Genomic DNA, 15790 nt, shown 5'->3' with positions numbered 1-15790 from the left:
TATGAGAGGCCTTTTTTGAACCCACTGCCACTGTCCTGCTCTACCACCTCCTGTCATAACAGTTCCAGATGTTCATAATTCACTGTGTAAAAGAAACACCTTACTTTTTTTTTTTTTTTTACTTTCCTTTTAAAATGTTTCAGCAAACCCTGCCTAGTTCTAGTATTTTTAGATTTGGTAAATAACAATTATTCCTTTGCCTTATCCATCATACTGTGGCAAACCTCAATATATCTTTAAATAGGAACAAAATGACACTGCCTTGTCTCCAACACCTTTCTTGATGATACCTTGCCCTTCACTGTCTATTTTTATGGAGACACTGTTTTTAGAAAACTATCAGTAATTCCAAAGTCTTTTATTACTTTTTAACTACCACTTTGACTAATTTTTGCTGACCAGTTATTTTGTAAAATGAAGGACTGCCAAATTGGCTATACAGTGGGTGCATGTGGCAAGGTGCTGGCAGCAGAGGGGCTGCCCCATGCTGGTTGACCACAGCTGATTCCAGTCAGCTCCAGCGAACCCACTGCAGGACACAGCTGAGCCCAGCAGCCACGCTGGTGGCACCTCTCAGAAAACATGTGAGGGAAAAATGCCTTTTTATTTTAATAGGCAATATTTTAAATTAACTTTTCCCAAGGTGAGTCACTGTCCATGATGTCAAGCAGTAAGTCAGCATCCTGTCCTTAACTGAACTTACAAGCTCTTGTTTCTGGTCTTACTTCCCCCTGTCTGCCACTGAGGAAGGAAGGAGCAAGCAAATGGCTCGGAGTTTGTCTGTTTTCCACTACTGGGAGTCAAAGAAACAAAACCCTTTCTTTTCAGAAGGAGCAGACAGGCATTGGAACAGGTTGCCTAGGGAAGGTGGTGGAGTCACCATCCCTGGGGGTGTTTTTAGGGACATGATTTAGTGGGTGATACTGATGGTAAGGGGATAGTTGGACCAGATGATCTTGGGGATCTTTTCCAACCTTAATGATTCTATGAAAACCCTGGACACTGTTCCAAGGATGACCTTTTTACACAATTATTAAACAAATTGTTTCTTGAATATATTTGCAGATTAAACGATTTATTTTTTGAAACATAGCTTGTGTACCTTCAAGGACATAGCATTTTCCCCACTATATATAGTGAGAGCAGTGTATTAAAATGATGGTAAAGGATTATTTTATTTGATTTTTTTTTTCAATACACCTGATTGTAGCAACCAAGAAGTCATACATGTTGTGAGTCCAGTTGCCATACCAAGTTGAAGGAGGGTTTTCAAGTTATGAAACTAATTACTTCTCAAAAACTAAGAATTGTTTTGTTGGAAATTTTGGTGATTTCACATGCATATAGGAAAACTAGATAATAAAAAGCTGTTTAAAATCATTCAAACTGAATTTTTTAACTCTGGTTATCCTTAGTTTTCCTACTTCAAGAATAGCCAACAACGATATAGCTATGGAATAGCTGTAAGAACTTCAGTGCAGCAAAACAACACTCATTGTCACCCAACTCTGGAATTACTAGTAAACAGAAGACAATCCATGATATTAGTTACTAGTAATTTCTACCTATGATGAATCAAAGAGACATGAAAAAGCGTTACGCAAATTCTCTTGCTTTTTTTGTGTGCTATGTTTACACTCTATCAGTCAACAAAAAAATTGTACAGTTAAACTAGCTTCTTAGAGTATGTAATTGTACAGTTTGTACTTCTGCCTCTTTGCAAGTCACTCTGCTTATGTGCTTCAGGGTGATGAACCCTTCTGTATCTATTAAGGGGAAGAAACCTTTACATCGAAGCAGCTGCTGCTGGGATACACTCCCTAAAATGCTGTACAAAAAATTAAAATTGCTGTAAAATAGTCCAAGACTGTTTCTTAATCCACATTTTATTTTGTGAAGATGCTGCTTTATCATTGGCTTCATTCAGAGGAGAAGGAATTACAAAAACATACACATACCCTATTTTTGTTAGGCACATTGCAGGCAAAACAAATTTTCTCTTGTGATATAATTACAGCGTACTCTTTTTGAGTCCTTGGTAGCATTAAGAAGCATCAGCCTCTTGTGGTAGGATACTAGCAAATATACTCAAGTTAAAACAGGGGAAGTTTAGCTTGGAAATTTCTCCTAATTTCTTCTCAGAAAGTGTAGTCGGGCAGTGGAAGGGGTTGCCCAGGGAGGCAGTGGAGTCACCATCTGGAGTCATCACCTGGGAGTGATGGTGGACAGTCGGCTGAATATGAGCCAGCAGTGTGCTCAGGTGGCCAAGAAGGCCAACAGCATCCTGGCTTGTATCAGAAACAGTGTGACCAGCAGGGCTAGGGAGGTGATCGTCCCCCTGTACTCGGCTCTGGTGAGGCCGCACCTTGAGTACTGTGTTCAGTTTTGGGCCCCTCGCTACAAGAAGGACATCGAGGTGCTAGAGCGGGTCCAGAGAAGGGCGACGAAGCTGGTGAGGGGCCTGGAGAACAAGTCCCACGAGGAGCAGCTGAAGGAGCTGGGCTTGTTCAGCCTGGAGAAGAGGAGGCTCAGGGGCGACCTTATCGCTCTCTACAGATACCTTAAAGGAGGCTGTAGCAAGGTGGGGGTTGGCCTGTTCTCCCACGTGCCTGGTAACAGGACGAGGGGGAATGGGCTTAAGTTGTGCCAGGGGAGTTTTAGGTTAGATGTTAGGAAGAACTTCTTTACTGAAAGGGTTGTTAGACATTGGAACAGGCTGCCCAGGGAGGTGGTGGAGTCACCATCCCTGGAAGTCTTTCAAAGACGTTTAGATGTAGAGCTTAGGGATATGGTTTAGAGGGGACTGTTAGTGTTAGGTTAGAGGTTGGACTCGATGATCTTGAGGTCTCTTCCAACCTAGAAATTCTGTGATTCATCCCTGGGGGCATTTTAGGAAAGGTTGGACATGGTGCTTAGGGACATAGTTCAGTGGGTGATACTGGTGGTAGGGTGATGGTTGGACCAGATGGTCTTGGAGGTCTTTTCTGACACTTTACTGTCAGTTAGAAGTAAGCAACTGAGCCTAGTTATTTACTAGCAAGTGGCAATGGAATTATCACACTTACAGTAGAAAGCAGAGCGTAATTCTGGTACTCCACTACCAGAGGCAGGTGCTAGCTACAGGTACTTGCATGTTGTGCTTAAATGCTCATTTACTGAATGATTCAGTGCCAGGATTGGGATGGGTTGACCTAGGTCAGCAACCAGACACCCACCCTCTCTTTTTCTCCTTTGTCAGGAGGCCAGGCAGAAGGAAGTGAGGGGCGAGGGAAGAAGTAAAATGAAATAGCTTATGAGTCAAGACAGACAACAAGTATTGTCACAGTAAAAACGGATTTCAATTATAGAAAATTTATTTATTGCTGATTTTAATAGATTTGGGTAACATGAGGAAGACAACACAATAGAACACCCTCCCAACTGTTCCCAGGCTCAACTTCTCTCCTTCACTCCCAAATCAACTCTCCCTCTTCCCCTGAAGCATGGGTTAGTCTCCTCTCTGATACTTTCCTTCTCTCACTTCTCCCCTGCTTGTATGGACTCTTCACAGGCCTTATTTCCTTCAGGAAAGGCCAAGTTGATCTGATGTGGGGATGTGCACTGGTTGCAGTGCAGATATCTACTCCAGACCACTCTCTTCCATGAACTGCAGGGAAATACTTGCTCCCTCGTGGTCCTCTCCACAGGCTGCAGGGAAACACCTGCTGCAGCACCTCCTCCTCCGCTCTAGGTGTTTGCAGGACTGTTTCTCACTCTGCCCCTCCAGCATTTTCACTCTTACATGTTCTCAGAGAGGTGCCACAAACTTTGCTGTTGCACGCTGCTTCAACCTGTGGTGGGTCTGGTGCAGCAGTGGCTGTGCCTGGCAGAGAGCAACCCCCAACCTCTTCCTACAGATGCCACACCTGAATTCATCCTACTGCTAAAACTGGCACATAAACCCAATATGCAGGGGTTTTGGCAACATGCAGCACTGTTAGTGTCAAACCTGACTATTATGAGAGTTCTTCAGAGACAGCCTAGAGATAACAAAGGAAGGTAAGAAACTTTCTGAGGTGAAGATAAGATCATCCAGATGTCTTCAGTGGCAGAACCTTTGCTCAGCACTGAACTAGTGCTTAGCTTGGATCAGCTCAGTGCAAGAAAATGCTTCTCGTGATCTGGAAAATAAAGCCTAAAACTTCCTCTGAAGTAGTTCAAGAATCATTCCCATAGTACAGGTAAGAGGCTACCTGCTTTTATTATTTAGATCTGCCATTTTAAATGAGACTATTGTAAATACAAAGCACCTGCCTAATTAAAAAGATGAATCTCAAGTATTTATGTTTAGGCCATTACCTGCTTCACAGGAGAGAATTTGAATTCAAAGGGTATCAGTTTCGAGGATCCAACAACAGATCAAACATACAGATTTGAACTTTGTACTGTTACTGACATTTCACTTGGAAATTACAACAAGCAAGTAATAGATTAAGAGGTGCAAGACAATTAGAAGACTACTAGAAAGGCAGCAAATAAGAACATACAGCTTTTTTCCTCCAGTCTGGAGACTTGAGTGTTCTGTGTTAGACAATTAAAAAAAGTGCAATTAAAAGCTGAAATCCGTGATCAATTGCATAACAGTGCCTAAGGATCAGGATTATATTAGTTGTATAGACTAAATCATCCTAAGGTACCACTGAAAAGCTTGTTCAAGATTATACCTGTTTATACTTATATTATATAATTAGGGTAAACAGCAATAAGATTCAGATGACTTGAAAGATAAAAATACCTCAAATGCTATGAACTTTTTTGGACAAAAGATCAGTGTACTTCAAAATAGCTGAGTGACTGTAGCAGTAGAATTTTCTTCCTAACCCTACCCTATTGCCTCATTCACCCTCTGCCTTCGTTTTCATTCCTTTAAGACTTATTTATGCTCAGTGACCCAGAACCTGTCTTTGGGGACTTTACACCCTCATGTATATTTTAGTGTTAAAATTGGTTCTTCTTTATAGCAAACTGTTGAAGTAAGCAGCAGGTTATAGTGCCGATACCAGGAAAGTACTTTTTACCATCTTTGGAGTGGGGGTGGGGTAAAAAAAAAAAGCTTCAGTCTAGAGATTGTAAGTCTGAAATCTGTAATTCATCTACAGCAGAGGCATGTCAACACACAATTGATATTTTCTCAGGATTTCATCTGCACGAGGTATTTAGTCTGCATAAATTCATGTCTAAATCTAGACATGAACTAGCTTCTGCTAATCACACAGAATAAAAGCAAGAACTTCAAAGTTTCTTAGTGATTGTCAAAAAAAAAAAAAGTTAAATTTCATAGAATAGGTACATTTAGCAAGGTCAAAATCTTTTTCCCCCAAATGATGCATCATCTAATTGAAGACTGCATCATTAAGCACAAACATATGAAAGCTATTATGAAAAATGTAGTCTTTTAAAAGTTTAATTCTGCAGTTCTATCTTCTTTTAACTTTAGTATGATACAGGTTCCCTTTTCTCTGTGATGAGCAATATAGTTGGACTAACATGAACCCCTGTATTTGTCAAAGATGAGCAGATTTTGAGAGCGTTCACAGTTGCACAACATTTACAATCCTCCCTGAAAATTCACAATCCTCCCTGAAAATTGCTGCTATTCCAAATTAAGTTTGAAGTCCAAAGCACTCTTGTGCTTTTATCATCAGTTTCGGATAACAGTATTTAAGAGTAAAGCAAGAAAAATATCTTGCATTATCATTTACAAATATGAAATATCTTTCCTTGCCTTGAAGAATAAAGTTGTGTTTAACTCTTAATCATTACAGATCAGTTCAGAAAATTCACCCTTCATCCTTCCATCATTTTAATCAGTACTGAAAAAATCAGCCAGAATGAACTTTGCTCTTTGAAATTGCAGTAAATTCTCTTCTCTCAGAAGGCTTAACAGCCCTTTCCTTCCAAAAAAAAAAAAAAAAAATCTTGAGCCACAGTTCATCTGTGGTAACACAGATAACAGACTTAAGAGCTGGTATTCTAACACTAACAAATTCCCATGTTACTTGAAAACATGCACCCAGAAATTAGGATACTTATCACCAAACACACAATAAGAAAAATGCTTTTAGAAAGACTTCTTTTAAGCACACAATTTCTTATTTCTTTTTCCATGTACTGAGCACTGCTTTGGAAAAACAGAATATATAGTTATTTGGCACATACAAGAACAATTTATTTATTTTTAAGTGAAGAGACATAAGGTAGTAAATGACATCAAAACACAGAAAAGCAGATAGAGGATATTTACCTTGCTGAGTATTCTGTTCTTGAGTTCGATTCACAGTGAGGTCTAGAGGGCTATCCTGTTCTTCCTGAAGGGAGTTTTCCGTTTGGTTCATTTGGATACTTTTACATATCATACTTGGTTCAAACGATGAACCATTTCTGTTCTCTTGAATTTTGCTACTTTTTGAAATGTACTCAATCGCAAACTGGCGGATCATTTTTTTCATTAATTCCTGAGCAACTAGGGGAATGTTAGGATCACAGTTCTGAGGAAGATCTAGGAATAAAAAACAACACAAGCAACAGATGTATTAAGAAAACAAATTGAAATACTTTTCTTTAAATAAAGATTCCACATACACACATGAACTCACTGCACCCATTCACTGTACTTAATGAACACATTAAGATACCTCCTAAATTGTTCTTATAAATAATCCTTACTGGTCACTTGCAAGAGTGCGTTTAGTGCCCATCAGCAATTTTTACCTTACGTAATTATCATGGAATTTCACTATCATGGAGTAAGTCAGATTATACGGGAAGATAAACAGTGCAAGTACAAGAATCAGACTTTGCATTTATTGTTGGTAATTCAGAGGAATTTTTGTTTTAAGACAACTTTCAGCTCAGAAAAGATTTTCGAATATTTAGTGCAAGATAAATAGAAGTATGAATATACAAGGAGTTACTTTCAAAGAGCAAATGAAACAAGTTATTTTTAAACTACAATTCTACAGATTAGTCCTTTGTATAATATAGAACAGTCGGACTTCTCAGAAGTTAACCTTAGAGAAGAGTTGTTTCATGTGTATATTAGATCATCATGCCTATTTGAGATTCAAGGTTTCAACATCAAATCTGATGTGATATGACTTGAGATTTCCCATATAATTTGTATTGTAAAATTCAGTTGCTTGCATTAATAATCTTCAGAGGTCAAAGTGCTAACAATGAAATTATTTGAGAGAAGAAACATTTCCTGTTCTAAACTGTATACACACTGTGTGAGGACACGTGTGCGTGGATACATACAACAATCCCATGGAAAAAAACGTTTTATTTTAAACGCACAAAATGAGTACAAGGATCAAACATAAGTTCCCTATAACTTTAATATGTGCCAGCTAGACAAAAAAAAATTAAAGTTTATCTGACAAGCAAAGCTGAAACTACATTTGTAAATTACCGTGATAAAATCCCTCCAAATGCCAAAACCAAATAAAAATTACATTTTTATGCTTAGTTACATAAGAAATCTACTACAGAGTAAGCTGTATTACTGATCAATGCAATACCAGAAACTGCAATATTTCAGTTAAAAAAAATGAGCACAATTGTCCATAGTCCAATGTTTACATTCTTCCTTAATGTGGCAGTAGTAGTACCTATTCCACTCTTCTTTCTTTCCCTAGACACTATACACACAAAAATATGCATTTCAAAGCTTTGCTTAATCCGCTGTCCATCCTCAAGTTCACAGGTAATCAGCAAAACAAACTTCATCAGAACAGAGGTTTAAAGCTTAAAAATAAGGAATTGTGAACGTGAGGAATTAGCTTTTAGGTCATTCCTGATTGCCTGAAAGCAATGTCAAAAGGATATTGTGGCAGTTACCAGTGAACTTATATCAGTCCAGAACAGATAAATAAAAAAAAAAAAAAAAAGCCAAGTAGCTGAGTTTTGTCTTCCTGGAAGCTGAGAAACTGAAAGGACTGGATCTCACAAATATTTCACCCAGGTATATACTGTTGGAAGATAGATGAGTGGATCACACAGTATTTGCTCAAGCATTTTATATCAATGAAGCTATATCCATCTACCAGCAAGAATGATCACTGAGATTGGACCAAAGCACACTGCTCAAGTTTAAGATGAATGTATGTAAGATTCTGTTTGTTTCATTTTATTTTTTTTTAATTTTTTAAACATTCACCTTGAAGAATTCATTTTTGCCAAGGAAGTATTGCAAGACATTACAAATACATAGATCTGGTCTGCTGAGGCAGCTGACTGTTCTGGTGCTTCTTGATAATGTCTTTTGGTTACTAGGTAAGGTAAAGCTCCAGCATTTTCAAAAGCTCAGTATATGCTAGATGTCTTGGCTTCAAGAGACCTTACGCAAGACATGAATAAAAAACAAATCTGCTTATGATTGAAGGCTGCTTATGATTGAAGGCCTATCTTCTGACACTCTTTCAACCAGATTGCTACCAAAATTTCTAAAACTTGATAGGAGTTTCTGGAGGAGGGGCACAAAGTGAAATTTCAAATGCAGGATGATTCATGCAGAGAAAAATCTCTCTCCATCATGTAACATCCAGACACAGGTATTATTTGTTTATTGGTATTTCTTGATTCCTGAATAATGAATCCATGAAGTGTCCAACTGGCACACAGTTAGAGATACATGAGAAAACAACTTCACAAAAGATACTGAAGCAGCAAGGCAACGGATGTAAAAATGTTAGTGTACATACACCAGTAACAAAAGAACAAGGGAAGTTTGGATGTAGAATTGGAAAATTGGGTTACCTAGGAACAGTATCTGCCTAAAGCTATGATTCCACCACTGTCAAACAAAGAAAGTTACTGATCAAAAACTTAGATTAAAAAAAAAACAACAACAAAAAACCTTACAGTGAATAATCAAGAAACTCAAATACAATGAAGTATGAGCAATGTCAACAACACCAGTTTAACAGATATATAAGAAGGGTCATTCTATAACAGATGAGAAATTAGTCTGCTGCATGCAGCCAAGAAAACCTTTGTTGAAGACTTTTGGAAAACAGGTGATTATGAGCCCAAATGGGAAAGACAGTTACCTTACATCCCGATACAATCTGTGCCTTTAAAAACCAAGAGATCAGAAGCACAGGGTATACTCATAATTAACCGAAAAACACAAATGCCTGGAATAAGCATCTGCCTATTAATCACCAACATTAAGTATTGTAAGTGAGACAAAGTTCTTCCAGAACTATAATGTTTCTATTTTCTTCCTATTCTGTTTCAGAGTCTTCACACTGGTAATATCCAAGCATGAACTGTTTTTAGACATTTGCCTGACAAGTCTGCTTTTCCATTAGCAGCAAAACCATCTTTTGAACTAGTTGGAATAACAAAGATTTTATTTTTTTGCTCTTATATATCTTATTAGTCTTATTTTTTCTTAATTATTTCCAAATACCCCCTATGGAAGAATAAATGCAGTAAGATTTCTCATAACTGCTACAACTACTGACTGTTTAAGTTAATTTACTATAAAAGGTAATATCAGATGGAAAAAAAACACCTTGGAGCACAATCTAAAAAATGTGCTCCAGGTGCACATTTGCAGTATTCTATCTGCTAATGTATATACATTCAGTCTACAAAGTTAGACCCTAGTTAGTCTAAATTTAACTGCTAAAAATACAAATAGCATGACATCCTCACACCCTTAAATCATAATTCACATTGGAAGGACCTTAGGAGGTCTGTAGTAAGACTACATGCTCAAAGCAGGGTCACCTTTAGGATCAAACCAGACTGCTCTGAGCTCTACCCAGCTGGGACTTGAAAATTCTGTGGATGGAGACTATACAATCTCTCTGGGTAGCCTGTTCCACTGCTTGCTGATCCTCATCTCTCCTTATACAACCAAGAACATCTCATTTCAATTTGTCTTCCATTGTCCTGCTATGCACCACTATGAAGAGTTTGATCCTCTTTTCTCAGTAACCTCCTCAGAGGTATTACAAAGCTGCTGTTGATCCATTTTTATTAATACTGCATCCTCTCTAATGGAAACAAAGCTTATGTGGATACATAACTTGTAATTTTAGGAAGAACTAACTGAGAATATTTTAAGTCAGAAGTAATTTCCCACAGCTATCCAAATAAAACAGGAGAGATGAGAGATGATAGATACTCAAATGATAGTGATATTTTCATATACAATTTTCTTTTTGTACACTATATCCATAGTCTAATTTTTTCTATAAAATATAAATGTAACTTTGTATGTTTTATCAATATAAGACTGTGTGATCAGAACAGGGTACATGGTTAACGTGTATGAGAGTGTAATTGCTTACATTCAGTGTCTTCATTACTGTATGTAATGAAAACATGTTGAGACCTGTAATTTTAAGTTCAGTGGTGAGGTTTCACTACACATAGGAAATCTTTAACTAGTCACACAAAGTTTGTAAAAGACATTTAATGTATTTTGTGGGAAGTTATTAAACCTCTGAGCTTAGTCTCACTAGCAAATATTTCTTAATTATTATCAGCAGATGGCACCAAATATACTTTGTACGAACAAAAAGTTAAAGTTTTTATTCTAAGATATTTTATTAGGAGTACTGATTACAGCTAGTTTAAAGTTCTAGATTTATAAGCCTGCATCTGTTTAAGCTTCTATTTTTCAGATAGAAAATTTACATGACAAGGCAGCTGTATTTACTCCATAGATTGTGTATGCAAATACATACCACTTCAAACCCAGCAAAAGTTTCTAAGAATTTGGAGTAATAGGTAGCTCTGATGGTCCTCTAGTGCCTCTCAGATCACTGTAGATCCTCCTGCTATTAAGATACAAATGTGTCACTTATGATACAGCCTGGTATTTTCTGCTTGTGGAATATTCCAGCCAGTATGCAAAGGCAGCAGTAAAGATGATATGCAATTATGACTAAACGTAACATTTTTTTTTTTCCCCAAACCTCACATTTAGGATTAAGACTCCCTCAGTTTAAGTACTATACCACCTTGTAGCTATTCAAATCGTTGTGTTTTACTATTCTGTGAATTAAACTGTAAAAGCAAAAATGATTTAACAGCTAATTTAGTCTTACACATGTATTTGGCAGGACAATGGAGAAGGAATTGAAAGCTCCCAAACTTATGTTCCACATTAGCATTTTGCATCTTGAAAAATAGTAATTTTTCCATTTAAAAGGGAATTGGGACAACAATCTTTGATTTCTCTTCTGATACAGTACAAAAAGGCAGCTGAAATCAGCAGGGAATCATAGCTCTCCTTGTACCTTACAAGGCAGTTCTGTGAACAGCAGAACTAATAATATGAGGTTGCTTATCAGCATTTCCTGTATCACCTCTCCCTTTAACAAAGGGGCTGCATGTTTTCTAGAATGACCCCATCTTAATAGCCAAACTGTACCAGCAGCATCCTTAGCTCCACATGTAAACTTATTCAGCTCATTGTACAATCTTTGCCCGGTTAAAAAAAAAAACAGAATACAGCCATTTACCCCTCATGATTAGTTTAGTCTGCTTAATTGATCAACAAACAGAAGGAATAAGGGCCAAGTTTATTCTAGTTTTCAGCTCTTTTAAACATTCAAAGTTATTCCCTCCTCTACTTTAATGGCATTTTACTTTGTATCCTCATATCTCTGAGGATAAATGAAGTAGAAAAACTTAAATGAAGTTGAAAATGACCAGGAAATTCAAGTTACTGGAGACAGTAATACTGGCAAACAGACAATCAACACATTGTACATTTTACTTCCTTCAGCAAGCAGTTGAAATACTGCTAAACATTATTTCCTGATGAACCTGAGGGACAGGCAGCTTGCGCAGCACACTTGTACCACATTCTTGCTATGACAGTTCTCAGTTCTTACATTTGTACTTAACCTAATTTATCAGATAATACCAGATTTTGAAAAGACAAATCAGATTTCTTAGAATTATTAAGAAGGAACTGCAGGTATTGGATTAAGTAGTATGCACATCAAAACTCATCTTCAAAGTAAAATTTTTAAAAGATGAATATTTAAGAACATTTCGATGGTTTTCTGTAGTCTGAGATTATAGGTGCAAGTCTAGATAGGGTTTACCAAACCCTACATACTGTCTGAGAAGCGTAACCAGCTCTTGACATCTCTGCACCTGAGATACAACTAAGTAAAGAATGAGAACTCAAAAGCAAAGGCAATTATATTGTATAAATACATACTTATGAAAGGAAACATTTTAGAACATGAGGCACCTAGAAACAAGAGAAAACTAAGCTTTAAAGGAAGTTACTTTGGTGTCAAAAATATGATACTGAAGAAGCTTGACAGAGCTACACATAGAACCTAGAAAGACTGAAGTCATTCAAGTCATCCTGACTATTTTGTTCCCTCCATTTTTCTACCTCAATTCCTTTATTTCCATAAAAAGATTTTCAGGTTTCTGTCCTGGTGGATCAGGACCTGAAGGTAGAACCTGATTCACAGCTGCGATTGTATTTAACTGACCTTTGGTTTAAGAGTTCATATTAAGGTAATCGTGAAAGAAAGAAAGCTTCCAGGAACATATGATGTGGATTATCAGAAAGCCAGGTAATTAATATTCAATGATCAAAATGTCTGATAAAGCTCTTGAGCAACTACATCTCTGCCATGTAAAGATTAGCACATTCTGTAATATTGATAGTAATATTGAAAAAAGAATATTGAAATATAAGCAATAGTGAAATAAGTAGTGAAATATAAGAAATATTGAAATAAAAGTAATATTGAAATCAAGAAAAAAGCTGAATTTCTTAAAGCACATTATATTTTTTTTTCACGGCTGCTTTGCCAAAAGAAAATGGATACTTTAATCTTACGTAAGTGAAGAGTCTACTCTACTTACAACACCCATTGGGCAAAGAGAGATGTCATACCTAGGAAGAAAGCATTTCAGATAAATTGTTTAGTGTAAACAATCAATTCAATAGGGGCTACAGCAGGTAACAAAAACTACTTTGGCTTTACTGAAGTGCCTGCCAAGGATAGGACTTCCTTACAGACAACTGTCTACCAAATTTGTCTTTCACTAACACAACAGTAGCTACCTAATAAAAAGCTAACACTTTGTTCTTTCATCTTGGCAGTGATTTTATCACTCTTAAAAGGGAAGAGTCATCATCTTTGGGATTTTACAGACATCCTCATCAATGAATGCCTGCAGGTTGTATGCTATGGGCAACATTTATAACACGCCTGTATGTCTGGAGACCATCTGAACTGGTGCCAAAAAAAACAGTTTGCAAATTAAAATATCCAACCACATACTAGCATATTTTGAAAGTAAAAGGATAATGAGACCAATAAATAAAATTTAATTTGCTCTGTCTTAGAAGTTGTTCACAGATGCCCCAAATGAAATTCCACTGGTCATGACAGTAAGAGACAGTATATGCTCTTGAAAAGTTTATAATCAAAACAAATGAAACTACTATTGTTTATAATCAAAACAAAATGAAACTACTATTACTTCTGTTTTAAAGGCAGCCAACCAAGACTTCCGCAGTACTTTGACCATGAAAAAGTATCTGCTTTACTACCAAGTGTAACAGAAGTTCCTTAGGCTAAACAGTTACTACAAGTGTTTTGATCTCCCACCCTCCCAGGGATAACTGATCTCAAAAGCCTACAGAAGTTCTTAAAGACTTGGGATTTTCCTAGCAAAACTCTTCAGCTTGCTCTTACAAAGAGAAACTAGTATCTCAGAAATTGGCTTTACATGCCCTTTGCAAAGAACAGTTTGTTCCTCTCTTCCTTCCATAATTTGAACAATTTACAAGACTCTGCTGAACCTGAACTGAAGCAAATTCCTAGAAAACTCCTCAACATGCTATCAGTTACCCAAGAATGCACAAGACCATCAGAGAATCAAAGATAACCAGGAAAGCTTTTCCACTTGTTTTTCAAGACACAAAACCTTTTAAACTGAGCTGATCTGGCAAATCAAAAAAACTAAGAAAGATGCTAAAAAAACAAGTGCTTTTCTGAGAAATTTCACAGAAGTCACTCACTCTGCTAAGGTGAAGTCATACCAAGTTTCACTTCTTGCATGATAAAATTTCCTCCCAAGGAGAATCAAAAGACAGCATCTCTATGGAGATACAAAGCTATTATAGAACATACAAGGGAGGGCAGAGACAGTGAAGGGTCTATAAGGAAAGATGTATGAGGAGTGTCTGAGGTCCCTTGGTTTGTCCAGCCCAGAGCAGAGCAGGCTGAGGGGAGGCCTCATGGCAGCCTCACAAGGGGAGCACAGGGGCAGGTGCTAAGCTCTGCTCTCTGGGAACTGCGACTGGCGCCGAGGGAACAGCATGGAGCTGGGACAGGGGAGGGTCAGGCTGGGTGTTAGGGAAAGGTTCTGCACCTAGATGGTGGTTGGGCACTGGGACAGGCTCCCCAGGGCAGTGGTCATAGCACCAAGCCTGCCGAAGTTAAAAGGACACTTGGACAACACTCTCAGAAACAGTCTGATTTTTGAGTGGTCCTGTGTGGAGCCTTAAATTGGACTCAATGATCCTTTTGGGTCCCCTCCAACTCAGGATATTCTATGATTCTATCTAGACAAAGCATAAAGCAGGTAATGTTGGAAAACACTGTATATCACATGACCAAGGAAACAGCTGAGAAGGTAGAAAATTGAAGGAATTTAATAATACTTGCCTAGGGAGATGCCATGAAACTACCCCCTTAATCAAAATATAATAGAAGTTTCATAAACACTGACATGGCAACATTTTATTTCAAATGGAAAACAAGTGGTTTTAAGCAAAGACAAGGAATGAAGATGGACTCAAAATACGTACTGCACTCCATTCAAAGTCTTAAGTAAACTGTAGGCTGAACAGACGTGCCCTGTATGGAAAGAGATTACATCCATCCCAGGTTCAAAGGCACAGTAATCTCTTCCTGATACAGCAAGGTAAAGCAGGAGAAAGTTAGCTTCCCTTCCCCCCCCTTCCTGTGTGAAGTGAATATGAGTGACTTGCTCTACTACTTTGACAGAGTACAAGAGGGCTGTCACCCCGTCACACTCACCTATTTTGACATTCAAGTACACCAACTAGACTCCAATAAAACTTCTGAAACCCACAATGAATAAAGATGCACTCGTGTTCTTTACACAGGAACTTGAGGAAGAAAATTTGTAATTTTGCCTCTATCAATAGTGACTAGCTTACTGGCAAATAACCTACATGAACCAAGCTGACCTGCCAGTCACTCGTGTACTGCTATAACTTGACAAGTGCCAAAGAATGACAGTAGTCGAAGAATAAAATTTCTTAACACTGTTTTAAGAAGAAGCTTCAAACACTGGCTTGGATATATATATGAAATCACAACTTCTATATAAGATGATCCCAAATCCTATTTTGTAATCCGTAAATCACATTATCTCACCTACAAGAGTTTGCCTCCTGAAAACTGTAAGTAAAAGCAGTTTAGGGACAGAAAGTGTTTAAATACTTAAAAACTCCAAGAACTGCATCCCAAGTTGGCGTAGAAAAAAGTTAGAAAAGGAAAAAGGTAATGAACACAGATTTAAAAGAAAAACAAACAATGCAACAAGACTCACAGCAACGGCAAGTAAAGAATTAATGCTTTATTTGCTAAAACTAAAGGAAGAGATTAGGGAAAAAAAACAATGAATAAAACAGGAAGAACAGCATTCTCAGCAGATTAATAAAAACTACTTCAGAATCAAAGTCAACCCTAAATCATTTGATTCTGCTACATTTATG

At 37.5% G+C, this 15790-nt stretch overlaps 1 protein-coding gene across 10 annotated transcripts in view; it reads right to left on the bottom strand.

Moving 5' to 3' along the window:
• Positions 1-15790, bottom strand: part of LCORL (ligand dependent nuclear receptor corepressor like) — an 80803-nt gene that overhangs the window by 31371 nt on the left and 33642 nt on the right. For 9 of the 10 annotated variants that reach the window (XM_072037745.1, XM_072037748.1, XM_027457328.3 and 6 more), the window contains one exon: positions 6284-6538. In XM_072037745.1, the coding sequence (XP_071893846.1) occupies positions 6284-6538 (255 nt within the window). Of the gene's footprint in view, positions 1-5106; positions 5934-6283; positions 6539-15790 lie in introns of those variants that run through there. The other variant, XM_027457333.3, reaches the window with a different exon arrangement.

The sequence above is a fragment of the Anas platyrhynchos genome, chromosome 4 (assembly GCF_047663525.1).
Source record: "Anas platyrhynchos isolate ZD024472 breed Pekin duck chromosome 4, IASCAAS_PekinDuck_T2T, whole genome shotgun sequence".
In the NCBI taxonomy this organism is placed as follows: Eukaryota; Metazoa; Chordata; class Aves; order Anseriformes; family Anatidae; genus Anas; species Anas platyrhynchos.
Note: the sequence above shows the minus strand (reverse complement) of the source record. Positions and strands in the feature narration are given on the sequence as shown.